Source organism: Lampris incognitus, chromosome 18 (assembly GCF_029633865.1).
Source record: "Lampris incognitus isolate fLamInc1 chromosome 18, fLamInc1.hap2, whole genome shotgun sequence".
Lineage (NCBI taxonomy): Eukaryota > Metazoa > Chordata > Actinopteri > Lampriformes > Lampridae > Lampris > Lampris incognitus.
The window spans coordinates 34,852,239-34,867,122 of record NC_079228.1 but is presented as its reverse complement, the minus strand read 5'-3'; the positions used below and the strand labels follow the sequence as shown (position 1 = coordinate 34,867,122).

The 14,884-nt window shown below is 44.2% G+C and overlaps 1 protein-coding gene across 1 annotated transcript in view; it reads right to left on the bottom strand.

Moving 5' to 3' along the window:
- akap9 (A kinase (PRKA) anchor protein 9) overlaps positions 1-14,884 on the bottom strand; it is a 93,757-nt gene that overhangs the window by 54,803 nt on the left and 24,070 nt on the right. Inside the window, exons 9-17 of the mRNA XM_056298324.1 lie at positions 12,514-12,597; positions 11,515-11,656; positions 8,863-8,933; positions 8,408-8,537; positions 8,061-8,158; positions 7,838-7,943; positions 6,742-6,976; positions 4,387-4,438; positions 514-888 (exon numbers count right to left, since the gene is read on the bottom strand). Of these exons, the coding sequence (XP_056154299.1) occupies positions 514-888; positions 4,387-4,438; positions 6,742-6,976; positions 7,838-7,943; positions 8,061-8,158; positions 8,408-8,537; positions 8,863-8,933; positions 11,515-11,656; positions 12,514-12,597 (1,293 nt within the window). The remainder of the gene's footprint in view (positions 1-513; positions 889-4,386; positions 4,439-6,741; positions 6,977-7,837; positions 7,944-8,060; positions 8,159-8,407; positions 8,538-8,862; positions 8,934-11,514; positions 11,657-12,513; positions 12,598-14,884) is intronic.

The window sequence follows — 14,884 nt, the reverse complement described above, 5'->3', positions numbered from 1 at the left end:
TAGTTGAAAAAAAAGGATATATTCAATATTTCTTACAGTTAAAATTTTTTATAACTTTACATGTTTGATAAAAATACTGGGATGTGAATGCCTATAAATTGTTATGGAAACCATCTCAGGGAATATAATTCAGTGGTGTAAAAGAAATGCATCTATTTTGATCCAGAAAATCTGAAAACATACCAAACATTTTACAACCTGGAACAATAATATTAAAATCAAATCCTTAAAAAAAAAATGACCAGAACTAAATAAAGATGGATTCCCCTTCAACACGTTGTATCTTCTATTTGTACTCCAAAATTTGCAGATTGATCAAAGGTCATATTAATGACACCCGATTTAATGATCACTTGCTTCCAATACATTTCATTGATTCTACTTGGAGAAGCAATTCAGGATTGTATGAAATTAAAATACACATAGTCTGGGAATTAGCTATATAAAAAAAACAAATCTTTACCGAACAATCATTCTATGCATTACCTATTGTATAAAACACAGCAACCTTACCTTAGCAACCTCCTGCTCCATTCTCTCCCAGTACAATTTTTCCTCCTGCACGGCTGATCCACCTCCTCTGGGGTGCTGGATGGAGCATCCGGCCCTTCTGATGCCTTCCAGATCAGACTCAGCTTCCGCCACCCCTGCGTTTTCCTCCCTACCGTCTGCACGCGCCTTCCCTTCGCTCCTCTCCTGCTCCCGCTCCTCTCTCAGCCTCCTCAGCTCGCTGCTGTGCTGCTCCTTGAGTGCAGCCACTTCCTGGAAGTACTTGTGGTAGAGCGCTCTCTTCAGTGTCTGCAGCTGCGCCGTCAGGCCCGTAGACCTGGAGGAGCAGCGTGGCTCCACATCCGCCTCGACCTCCGACGCCTCCTCCTCACCTGGCTGCTGCTTTGAAGAAGAATGCAAGAGAGGGTGAGAGAGTGAGGGACAAAGAGGAGAGAACAAAGAGAGGAAAGTGTGGATGAGTTAGGGATTAACAGAGAGAAAGATGAGGAAAAATGACAGGAGGGAATGCAAGGAGGAGAAAAGTGGACCAGTTGGACAAAATGAAACGAGAATGGAGCAAACGAATAGATAGAAGGCAAAATGAAGACAGCAGCAGTTTGTTGACTCCAAAGACTTCGTTACCAGTACGTAAGTACACAACTCTATTCTTTCCACCCCCACAGGGGACGATTAAAGGATAAATAGATGTCTTGCATCATACTTGAGCCAGTAACACACTACCAGTCTGTCTGACTGGGGAACTCGTCTCGTCTTTCCCTGCATCGTTCACACTCCTCAGCACTAGTCACCTTGCACCTTTAACATACTTATCCTCAAAATTTCCCCTCTACACATATCTACCGTGTCCTCCTGTGGTCCATTATCACCTGCCTTTCTCACCCTTCCCGTCCTCCTGCTGACCCGTGGATTTCCTTCCTTCCTTCGTTCCTTTGAGCGAGGATGTTAGAGCCATAGATGCTGACCAGTATGGAGGTCGGAGAAGGAGGGAATGCAGAGACTGAAGAGAGGACGGAGGCTGGAGTGGTGGGTGAGACAGAATTCTCCTTTAATGGAGCCAGTGAATTTAAAGCGAGTACGTCTGGTTCGCATGTATCGCAGTACATGGAAAATTGCATAACCCCCCCCCCCTTTAACATGGTCCATCAGATAAACCACCATTTAAAACTGTGGCCTCTGGAGCAAGGCAACAGATCTAGGGCAGGACTTGACCTAAGGGCTGCAAGTCTCTTAGCCACCACCCCAACCCCCTGACACTTGCACGGGCGCGCACACACACACACGCAAACACACATACATGCACACACACACCTACCGCCATGGTAATGCCCCAGAATGGTAATAAAGAAAGTGGCTTCAGAAAATATTCCTCCCCATGGACTGTCCTCATTTTTCCTGTTACTACCTACAAGTTTTAATGCACTGAAAGATTTTAATTCTCCCTTCACTAACTCAATAAATTAAATATATTCGTGAATCAAAAAATATCTTTATATAGGGCATCCGGGTAGCATAGCGGTCTATTCCATTGCCAACCAACAAGGGGATCGCCGGTTCGAATCCCCGCGTTGCCTCCGGCTTGGTCGGGCGTCCCTACAGACACAATTGGCCGTATCTGCAGGTGGGGAGCCAGATGTGGGTATGTGTCCTGGTCGCTGCATTAGCGCCTCCTCTGGTCGGTCAGGGCGCCTGTTCAGGGGGGAGGGAGAACTGGGGGGGGGGGTTAATAGCGTGATCCTCCCACGCGCTACGCCCCCCTGGCGAAACTCCTCTGTCAGGTGAAAAGAAGCGGCTGGTGACTCCACATGTATTGGAGGAGGCATGTGGTAGTCTGCAGCCCTCCCTGGATCAGCAGAGGAGGTGAAGCAGTGATGGCGACAGCTTGGAAAATAGGGTAATTGCCCAAGTACAATTGGGGAGAAAAAGGGGGGAAATCCAAAAAAAAAAAATCTTTCAATATCTTTTATCGCAGAGCATTTTTCATCAAAAAATTTACAACTTGCATCTCTCATGAACAAAACACAGATCTCTCGCTGACTAAAACAGGTTCTCCTCAAGTATTTGCCTGCTTTTGGATCCATGACGACGAGCTCTCCAGTCCCTCCTGTTGAAAAGCAACCCCACCATGCTATGTTGTTATCCGGGTGTTGGGCTGTGCTACGAAGCACTTCGCTTTCAGGCTCAAGACTCAACTTTAGTTTTGTAAGATCACGAGATATTTTTACAGAAGGTCTGATTATGTCACATAGCTTCTAGCAAGGCATGTTGGCCTTTCTCCTTCTTGCCACTCTCCCAAAGAGCCTGAAACTGTGAAGGGCTGTAGAGATTGTGGGTCTCTGTAGTTTCTCCGATTTCAGCCTATGAGCGGTGTAACTCTGTAAACACTGTTAGTCTGTGGTCTCTTGGTCCCTTCTTGGGAAATTACCCTTTTTTTTTGTCCGGTTGCCTAGTTTCGTAGAAATGTCTGAGCTCAGTATTTTCCGGGTTGTGCCATATTTTTGCCCATTTTGTTACAATGGACTGTAGGATGCTCTTAGGGAGCCTGAAAGCTTTGCCAGTCTTATCATGACCCCCCTAACAGCTTCATCTCAAAGTTAAATTGGCAGTCAGGCGTCCCTAGAGACACAATTGGCCGTGTCTGCGGGTGGGAAGCTAGATGTGGGTATGTGTCCTGGTCGCTGCACTAACGCTTCCTCTGGTCGGTTGGGGCGCCTGTTTGGGGGGGAGGGGGAACTGGGGGGTATAGCGTGATCCTCCCACGCGCTACGTCCCCCTGGTGAAACTCCTCACTGTCAGGTGAAAAGAAGTGGCTGGCGACTCCACATGTATCGGAGGAGGCATGTGGTAGTCTGCAGCCCGCCCCGGATCGGCAGAGGGGGTGGAGCAGCGACTGGGACGGCCCGGAAGAGTGGGGTAATTGGCCAACTAACTACAATTGGGGAGAAAAAGGGGGAAAAAAATCCACAAAAAAAAAAAGTTCAACTAGCAGTCGTCTTTACAACAGCACCAATCTGATCTGCTGTTTCAGTTGTGCAATCGTACACAGGTGGATTCAGAGTCAACATAGGTGGACCTTGTTAGCATATTTAGTGTGATCTCCGGGAAAACTGAACACACGTGGACCGATTTCATTTGTTAATACACAGAGGTGAATATTTATCAGTTTAGTAATGTTCAGGCCTTGTTTGTTTGTTTGTTTATTTATTTATTTACCCCCCCCTTTTCTCCCCAATTGTATCTGGCATATTACCCCACTCTTCCGGGCCGTCCCGGTCGCTGCTCCACCCCCTCTGCTGATCCGGGGAGGGTTGCAGACTACCACATGACTCCTCCAAAACATGTGGAGTCGCCAGCTGCTTCTTTTCACCTGACGGTGAGGAGTTTCGCCAGGGGTATGTAGCACGTGGGAGGATCAAGCTATTCCCCCCACTTCCCCCTTACCCCCCAAACAGGCGCCTCGACCGACCAGAGCAGGAGCTAGTGCAGCGACCCGGACACATACCCACATCCGGCTTCCCACCCGCAAACATGGCCAATTGTGTCTGTAAGGACGCCCGATCAAGCCAGAGGTAACACCGGGATTCAAACCTGCATCCCCGTGTTGGTAGCAGGCCTTATTTTTTTAGACAATGCTGAAGACATCTAAATACAAAATTTTATTCTGACATTATAGAAGATTACTTTTATAGGAGCAAAAGAAAAAAATTTAAATATATTCTAATTTGACTTTGGAACAAAGTACACAGTTTGCAAAACAAGAAATACTCAATGGCGGATGAATACTTTCTCGAGCCACTATACATATGCTGCAGGAGGAGGCGAGTGCTGGTGTGATGTGAATGATTACGAGAAAGAGAGGAGAGCAAGGAGCAGCCAAACCTTTAGCTCCTCGGTGTGCTCTTCCATGATCTCGTAGCTGGCCGGGGCAACGCTGGACAGACAAAAGCACAAATCAGAAAACACAGAGATGCACATCATGGAGAACACTAACAGAGATGAAGAAACAAACAAAGACATTGGCCGTAAAAATTCAGAATTCGATTACTGCCACCAGCATATAAGTTGGGGACCACAGGAACAACGCTAGGAGTCTGAAGTTGAGGAGTAGGCGTCTGTTTCTGGTAACTGTTGTTCCAAAAAAACTACATTTACTTCTTGCTGTGATATAAAAGTTCTCTGTTCCAAAGATTCAAAGAAAGATGATTCAGTATTGGATCTATTTGGCACTAACAACTGTGGCAGTGATTGGACTTGTATTTCAAATAAAACAGTAGAGGGCAGTAAGAGTCTTAGTATATTTATAACGTCCATGTACAATTGGTTGGAATTAAAAAAGAAGTATCACAGATGTTAGTAAGCCTCATTTTGCTTCAGATACTGATAAAATATCTAATAAGAATATTCTATATTAATGGAAATTTCCAATTTTGTATAACACTGATATCCTATGAAAGGATTTAAAACGTGACATAACAGTAGACGATTTCAAACCTGCAAACATCTGAAACTCATTCAAGGGATGAGTAAAAGCTACGGTAGTTCCACCTTTTCAACGTCACTTAGATTGTAATACACATTTAGTCCAGTGATATACATGTGATCCTGTTTATCCTCTACCCTATTCAACAGTACAGTGTCCCAGTGACTCACTAAAACTTCATGCAGGCCATCTGGAATGGCTGATTTTTATAGGCTAGTGGGCAAGTAACAAGAGTCGAATAACGCTTTTATCCACCTCGTGAATATTTCATTAGGAAGGTCTCTGTTGGCGACGAAGCCAGTATCCGCTAGCCCGCTTCCACAAGCTATACAAAGGTTTTTCGCACCGCCTCCATCTTGCAAAATGGTCAGTTTTGACATGTTGCAAGTGATCATCTCAAGCACTTTACCATGTACGGTGATTATATCTGCTGTGCTGGACTGGCGCCTAATTCTTGGAGAGGGTTTTATAGTCAGCTTCATTTCAATACAAGCACTAATAAAAAAGGAATTTAAGCAATTCGTGGAAATAGTCGAAATGGTGGTCTTGAGAGAGGAAGAGGAATAAGAAATGCTTTAATTATCATTTAATTCATTGCTAATGTAGTAAAGTGACAGCTTGCACGACACTTCTCAAATTTCTCTGCCTGGTGCTATCAGGTTGACAGTGGAGTGATAACCGCTGTTCACCACCTCCTGTTCCTCCCACAAGATATACCAGCAGATGAGACCCACATCGGCTCAGAAGGACTTCTATCAGTCACATTAAACCCCACAAGGAGAGAGTCACATCCCTTTGCTCTCTGACTGTGGCAGTTGAACACAGCGTTTTTGCTGAAATCTCCTGTCCGGACTTATTTATAAGAATTTATTAATTTCTTGGTTTTGAGAGGCCCGGTAAAACAGTAACCTGGACTCAGCCATGATGTGTGGCTCTGATAAAAAGGAAAATATGAGTGGAGAGCCATGCTTGAGGTGCATCACACTGGTGTTGATGCTAAGCAAAATGCTGAACAGTGGCAATGCTGACGTGACCGCGGTGAAACAAACGTTATCGTCTCACCCGCTGTAATGATTTTGCCTTTTCTGAAATTTATAGAAGGCTGATGGGTGTGTACACAAATTTCTTTGAGAATCGGGCATCATTGCAGGGCCTCATACTGGAAAAGGGATGTTTATTAAAATGCCATGCCTAGGAGTACAGGTTAAGTATGAAGTCTTTCACAATTACAAAAAGAAAAGATTTCTAGCTTTACAGAGCAAAAATGTCTTATAGACATGTTTTTTGTGTTCTATTTTGCTTTACTATCATATTGGAGGCCTTTCAACCATAAGCTGATCTATACATTAATTTTAATCCCAGGCTTTTATCAACCTATTCCTATTAGTATCACAGTCTTTGTTGTTAATTTCTTATTTTGGTTAATCCTAAGGCAGTTCCTACATTTCTTTTGGCCTAGTACCTTGGGAAAACATATTCTAATAGTATTTATCATGCCACTTTGGAAGTAGAACAAAGAATATTTTGGTAAGAGGTCTTAATCGGTGCCTGTTCAACATCATGGAATCAAGGTTTATGCTCATGTTTGCATGCATCAATTGTAAAATAGATTTTAATGTGATGAGATTTCATTTAAAGACATCTGACTACATGACATATACGTGTTGAATGTATTTTGAACAAAAAAAAAAGTGTTGCTCAGAAGATGAAATAAACCATAGATTTGTTATGGTGCATTCTTTCAAGATCATCACCTGAACTGGGTTTGGGTGCTTGTGACCTCCTGGAGACGCTGTTCCAGTATAATGAGCTCTGTGGTGTAGCGTTCCTCGGTCTCAGCAGCCTGCTGCTGGTAGTAGGTTCTGAGATGTTCCATTTCCTGTTTGTGTCTTTCCTCAAGTCGGATCTGCTTCTCCTGGACCTCCGCCCTCAGTCTCTCCAGGTCCTCAGAGTAGGAGGTGAACGCTGTGCCAGCCTGCTCCTCGGGGTCTGGTCAAACACAGGTGATATGTCAAACACTATGTGCTAGTGGAGCATACTAACCTTAGATATTAGATTAAATCATAATGGCTACTACATAAGGGATTAGACATTGCATTAGACTATATTAGATGAAACTCTGATAAACTCCGTTAGGAAATGAGTTAATTCCAGCTGTGAAGATGAGGACTTAGAAAGAATAAAGCAAGCAGGGAGTATGAAAGGTAGCAAATAATTGCAACTTAGAAATATAGCGACAATGAGCCCACAAATCAGTAATTAAATAAAAAGTATGGAATCTTGCTGGAGTGTTATGCAGGGAGTGTAACATTTGTGCTGATGGCTCTCAACTTTATTAGATATACAGAGCCAACGTGGTCATGTGCACTGCACGCCTGGCGGCTTGGGAAATAATGCAAGAACAGTGGCTGAATAGTGGGTGGGTATTAGCATAAAGGGCTGCCACTTAAATTGGGAAACAGCAACCACGGGACTTAATTAAAGAAGGCACATGTTACACAGAGAGCTCTATTTTATTATCTGTTTTTTCTCCATCTATAGGTGTAAGGCTGCACAGTCTAACATACACAAGCATGAGCTCAATGTGTGCATGTGATTTATGGATAGCATCAGTTAGATTTCATGACCAAAACAAATTCTGTGGAATAGTCAAAAGCCCTGCAACAAGTGTTCTTAGAAAAACCGTTTCAGAATATTAAACACAGCCAACCAACAAAGACATTTAATTAATACCCCCTATTTTCCAAGACACTATTCGTATGTTGACAAAATAAATGGGCATTTACTTTTTGACTTGGTTATTTTTAGCTTATCTAAGTTATGGGAATGAATCTTCAATTCCAGATTTACCTTTGCAGATGAAGGGACTTGAGCCAGCAGCCTGTCTACGAAGGCTGGCGATCTCCTTCTCACTGCTGTCCTTCAGTTCATCATATGCCTTCTGCAGTTCCATCATCTGGAAGACCAGTCGTTAAGTTACCACGAGTTTCTGTGACCAATTCAACTTTGGCCAAGAGCATCCCTTCTTGTTCCTCAATGAGAAACATTTGTTCTGCATCGAGTCGAGCCTCACCTTGTTTCCGTCAGCTTTCAGCACCGTCTGGAGCTGTGTCAATCGCCCAAGTTCCTGCTCAATCCTCTCTTTCACCAGCTGAAGGTCTCGGTAAAGCTCTGGAGTTGGAGAAACAAAGGTTTTGCCTTGATATTTGCATATGAGGCATCAGTAAATTCTGATAGTGAATAGTCTTGATATTTAAGTAGGTGTATTTTGTACTGTAGGTGCAAAGCCGTTTTTTTTTTTATGGTTCTTTCACAAGGCCTGCTTTCCACTGCCTGAGATACTGATTGTATATTTGAACACAAGTACAATTTTTCTTGTAAATACATATTGCAAACTTTCATCCAGCATGTTGCAGTCACCTCTGGCCTCCAGTAAGACAGACGGTGAATCCCTGGATTCTTCTTTTTCAACTGGAGGGGTTGACCAGCCCTCCGCATCAGTTTGATGGATAAACCCCAAGAACTCATCACCAAAAATATTTGCAAAAGACTGGGGGACGAGTAGAAACACAGTTACTAACTTAAGTATGTTTTGCAGGTCTTGATCGTTGGATTAAGAACGGAGAACATTTTTGATATCAGGATTAGAAATCAATTTAGGAATAATAACAATAGGATAATAATAATAAACTTTATAAAGCACATTTTCACTTCATTGTTACAAAATGACTTACGAAAAATAAAAGTTGAAAGACAACGAAAGCACAAATGAAAGTTAATTTTGTGGTAATTTCAACAAGGCAAATTAATATTATCCAGTTTAATTTAATCAGCTTAAGAAATAACAACTCTAACAATCTGGTTGTAATATTTACCAGAATTAGCTGATTGCATTCTTCTGACAATGCTTGTATCACATTCTGGTATTTGAAAGTTTTGGCGTCATCTGGAGAAAAAAAATAAAAAAACAGGAAAAGACTGCACGGTTTATCACCATCCTTCACAGTTTAGTTATTTGATCAAAAAAGCATAAATGGAACGATTGGCATGGTAGCCAACCAGAAACGTCTCTTTCTGTTGAGAACAGAAACCATTTTGATTGATGGATCAAATGCAACTGGTTTTTACCCTCCGCCTTGCAACAAACACACCAATATACACCGATCAGCCAAAACATTAAAACCAATGACAGGTAAGTGAATAATGATTATCTCATTACAACACCTGTCAAGGGGTGGGACATATTAGGCAGCAAGTGAACAGTCAGTTCTTGAAGTTGATGTGTTGGAAGCGTGAAAAATGGACAAGTGTAAGGATCTGAGTGACTTTGACAAGGGTCAAATTGTGATGGCTAGATGACTGGGTCACAGCATCTCCAAAACAGCAAGTCTTGTGAGGTGTTCCCGGTATGCAGTGGTCAGTACCTACCAAAAGTGGTCCAAAGAAGGACAACTGGTAAACCAGCGACAGGGTCATGTGTGCCCAAGGTGCGTGGCTAGCACCGTCTGGTCCGATCCCACAGAAGAGCTACTGTAGCTGAAATTGCTAAAAAATTAATGCTGGCTATGACAGATGGGTGTCAGAACACACAGTGCATTGCAGCTTGTTGCTGTGTAGGGGCTGTGTAGTTGCAGACCGGTCAGAGTGCCCATGATGACCCCTGTCGAACTTCAAAAGCTCCAACAATGGGCACGTAAGCCTCAGAACCGGACCATGGAGCAACGGAAGAAGGTGGCCTGGTCTGGTGAAACAAGTTTTCTTTTACATCATGTGGACGGCTGGGTGCGTGTGCGTTATTTACCTGGGGAAGAGATGGCACCAGGATGCACTGCAGGAAGAAGGCAAGCCGGCGGAGGCAGTTTGATGCTCTGGTCAATGTTCTGCTGGGAAACCTTGGGTCCTGGCATTTATGTGAATGTTACTTTGACACATGCCACCTACCTAAACATCATTGCAGACCAGGTACACCCCTTCATGGCAACGGTACTCCCTGATGGCAGTGGCCTCTTTCATCAGAATATTGCACCCTGCCACACTGCAAAAACTGTTTAGGAATGATCTCAGTCCAATCGAGCATCTGTGGGATGTGCTGGAAAAACCGGTCCAATCCATGGAGGCCCCACCTTGCAACTTACAGGAATTAAAGGATCTGCTGCTGATGTCTTGGTGCCAGATACCAAAGCTGTTTTGGTGGCACGAAGGGGACCTATACAATATTAGGAAGGTGGTTTTAATGTTTTGGCTAATCATATACACCGATCAGCCAAAACATTAAACCCACCTGCCTAATATGCTGTTGGTCCTACGTGTGCCGCCAAAACAGTGCCGACCCGCCGAGACATGGACTCTACAAGACCCCTGAAGGTGTGCTGTGGGATCTGGCACCAAAACATTAGCAGCAGATCCTTCAAGTCCTGTAAATTGTGAGGTGGCGCCGCCATGGAACGGACTTGTCGGTCCAGCACATCACACTGATGCTCAACAGACTGAGGTTTGGAGGCCAGGGCCACACTATTAACACTTCATGTTCCTCAGACCATTCCCAAACAATATGTGCCGTGTGGCAGGGCACATTATCCTGCTGAAAGAGGCCACCAGCATCAGGGAATATCATTGCCATGAAAGGGTTTACCTGGTCTGCAACGATGTTTAGGTAGGTGGCATGTATCAAATTGACATCAACGAGTGGCCGGACCCAAGGTTCCCCAGCAGAACATTGCCCTGAGCATCACACTGCCTCCACCGGCTTGTCGACTTCCCACAGTGCATCCTGGTGCCATCACTTCCCCAGGTAAATGGTGCCCACGTACTTGGCCATCCACGTGATCTAAAAGAAAATGGGAGTCATCGGACCAGGTGACCTTCTTCCACTGCTCCAAAGTCCAGTTCTGACATTCGCATGCTCATTGTAGGCGCTTTCAACAGTGGAGAGGGATCGTTATGTGCACCCTAACTGGTCTGTGGCTACACAACCCTATACACAGCAGGGTGCGATGTACTGTGTGTCGTGACACATTCCTCCTGTAACAATGTCATTAAAATTTTCTGTGACTTGTGCCACCCACAGTAGACCTTCTGTCGGTTCAGACCAGACAGGATAGCCTTCGTTGCCCTCGTGCATCAATCAGTCTTGGGCGCCCAACACCCTGTCGCCGGTTTGTGCCTCGTTGGACCACTGTCGGTAGGCGCTCACCACTGCTGACCAGGAGCGACCCACATCCCTTGCCGTTTCAGAGATGCTCGGACCCAGTTGTCAGGCCATTACAATTTGGCCCTAGTCAAAGTCGCTCAGGTCTTTACTCCTGCCCATTTCTCCAGCATCCAACACGTTGACTACGTGAACTGATTGTTCATTTAACATCTAATCTACCCAGACCTTGTCATGTGCCCTTGTTTGAAGATGATCAACATTATTCAGTTTACCCGTGAGTGGTCATAGTGTTTTGGCTCATCGGTGTATACACAGATCCAAATACACACCAGCCGTCAAACACTCTGCCCCCAGCCTCAGCTCCGCTATTATTTACCTCGATCCTGCTTCTCTTTCATGTGCTCCAGCTCCAGGGAGCATGTGTGGGTATCAGTCTGCTCTTGGAGTAGCTCGAGCTGGGCAGCGTGGATCTGAGACAGGCTGATGCGTTGGGCCGCCAGCTGGAGCCGGCACTCCCCCTAAACCACGGCACGAAAATATGAATGACCAGCGTGAACTGCAATGATACATGCCTTTTCTGCCTTTTAATTTTTTTAAAGATAAACTTTCTGACTGCAGAATATGAATAATATGAATATGAATATGAATAATAATAGTAGTAGCTAAAAGAGGTGCTAAATTAATGAATCCTAAAATGCACAAGAAAAATAAGACTCCTGATAACATATGTAGAATGAGCCTGGCACAAATAATATGGCATCATTATTCAACCAAAGCTATTTTTTCAGGCACAGCGATGGCAGAGGCCACCTGTCTTAGCATAACACAAGGGACCTGTTATCATCAGCGCTATAACAGAGGACACAAGGGCCAGCAAGTCTTTGTTCACTCTTTTCTCACATTGTGCATTAGCGGTAATTTGTTATGGCTCCACATTTACAAAATTGTGATTTCGCTGCCTCTGATGTCAGACATAATTTCATGCACAAATCAGTATAATTTGGGCTGTGTTAACATAATTTATCGCGTATAAAACAGTTTGTCTGCTCCCACTTGGACACAGCACTGCAAAGTCCCCTCAAGCCAGTAACCAATTTGATGCCGCTTAAAAAAATCCCGGTTAGGGACAGCCATTTCCCGACTAAAGGGAAGCAAGTGTATTTCTTTTTTGTTCTTACACATCATTGTATTAGGAAAATTACAATTCTGCAAACACCAGGCCTGTTAAGGAGACCGTTATTCCAATTTATGATACAAGGATGACTGTATTCACGTTATCTACGGTTAAAAAAATTCTGTGTGACTTTTTGCATTGTGGTGTATCAAAGACCTGTGTCTCAAAACAGGGCAGGGTGTGTGCTTGAGTGACATTTACATGCTCAGCGGTCTCCCCATGAGCCGCTGCTTCCAGCTGCACTTCAAGCTCCACGTGCCGCTCCGCCCCATGTCCCCTCTTCACCTAGGAATCAAAAAGGAGGGGGGAAAAAAGAGCTGCAGGTATAAGTGAATCAAACATGGTGTTAGTTCAGTGGTAGACATTTAAGACGACGATGATGACGATGATGGCGTTAAAGACATGAGGCACGATCAGTGGAACACTTCCTGAGAGGGACTAGACAGCGGCAGCATAAGAAATGTGAAATATATTATCATCTATAATTGGCCTGATTTCCATTTCTATTATTCTGCACCATACACACTTTTTAAGAGCCATTTATCCAGTCCAGTGTCTGGCTGTATGGACTCTGTAAGGGGTGAGTCAGCATATCAATTGGATTATATGCAGCAACTCATTAAAAAACAAAAGACAGGAAGGAAACTTGCCATATGCTCTCAATACTGCAGACTCCACAATCGTGAAGACTTAAATTGAACCTTTAACGTGTATTTTTGGAATGAAAAAATGTTGACATCCAGTGTCAAAGCATTGATAGCCATTTTTTTTTCTTTTTGACCCCCCCCCCCCCCCCCAATTGTACCTGGCCAATCACCCCGCTCTTCGAGCCGTCCCGGTCGCTGCCCCACCCCTTCTGCCGATCCAGGGAGGGCTGCAGAGTACCGCATGCCTCCCCCGACACGTGGCGCTGCCAGCCGCTTCTTTTCACCGGACAGTGAGGAGTTTCACCAGGAGGGCGTGGCACGTGGGAGGATCACGCTGCCCCCCCCCCCTCTGAACAGGCTCCCCGACCGACCAGAGGAGGCGCTAGTGCAGCGACCAGGACACATAGCCACATCCAGCTTCCCACCCGCAGACACGGCCAATTGTGTCTGTAGGGAAGCCAGACCAAGCCGGAGGTAACACGGGGATTCGAACGGGCGATCCATGTGTTGGTAGGCAACAGAGTAGATCGCTATGCTACCCGGACGCCCAACTTTTCTTCTTCTTTTTTTTTTCTTAATACTTTTTTGGCATTCAAGAGATATTTTTGGACACAACACCCCAACCATTAAAACTGGCATGTGTGGAATTTGTAGCGCTCCAACCCAGGAGGTGCAGAAACAGTTTGTAACTGATGTGAAATGGCATCGTTGTATCGAGGCTCAGCACTGAAACGAACAGGTGGTAGATACGCAGAAATATGGCAAGACAGTTGTTTCAAAATTAAATAAATGCAGAAAAACAATAAATACATGCAGAAAGACATGTTTTACACATGCTCATCATGTCATACAGACAGGTAGAGTAAATCACAAATCTCTTTTCCCCAGACACAAACACCTACCAATTTGTATCCTAAGAAAGGAATTCCTGAAATGTAGCCTATTTCTAAATTCGATTCGTATCAGTTTACCTACTATATCTTTATATTGTATTTAAAGTTTTGTATCTGCCTTTGTGAATAACAAATCCCGTGCGGATTGGCTCACATTTGTTGGATTTTTGAGACAAATCGAGCAGTTAGCTCAAGTCCTCCAATTCAAAAATGCATTTTATTTCCCCCATGGGATATTCACTTCACATCAGTTTGCTTTGCATAGTCAATTGCCACCCTGTTCACCTGAGGATGGTGGGGAATACAAACAAGGCTGACAGTGTGTAAGGAGACGTCGCATACCGGAAGTAAAGTAGCAAACATTTACAGAGAAAGGAACTAGTGTACGGTAGTTGCAAAGGATACCAGACATTGAACATTTTGCCGATATCTGACAACTTTCATGATCCTTTTGGCCAATGGTGATACAGATACTAATATTATTAGTATATCAATTATTCACTGCAGAACCACCATGTTTCCACCATCGGAGGTACCCCATTATTATACTGTAACTGTGATGGTTGGTGTAGATGCCAGCGTCTAAAAAACACTCCTTTATCAGGATCTGTCCTGATTTATTAGTCAACACTACACTGTTTCCAAGTGGCTGTATTCGGTGAAGGAGATGAACAAAAATTAAATGGAGAAAACATGCAACATTTATTCTGGCTTAGCATTTCAAATGTCTTTGCTCCTGCATTTGTTCTACTACAGGTCGATACTTGAAAGCCTCCCAGTAAAATGTTGACTATCACACTGTTGCCGCAACTGTAAACAATATTTGTCCATATCGAAAAGGGGGAAAATATGCTCCCTTCGATGGCCTGGCGGCCTGTCCAGGTGTCTACCCGCCTGCCGCCCAATGACTGCTGGGATAGGCTCCAGCATCCCCGTTACCTTGAGAGCAGGATAAGCAGTTTGGATAATGGATGGATGGACAGTAAGTTAGATATTAACTGTGTCCATTCACGATAGGCTATTAATTGTCAC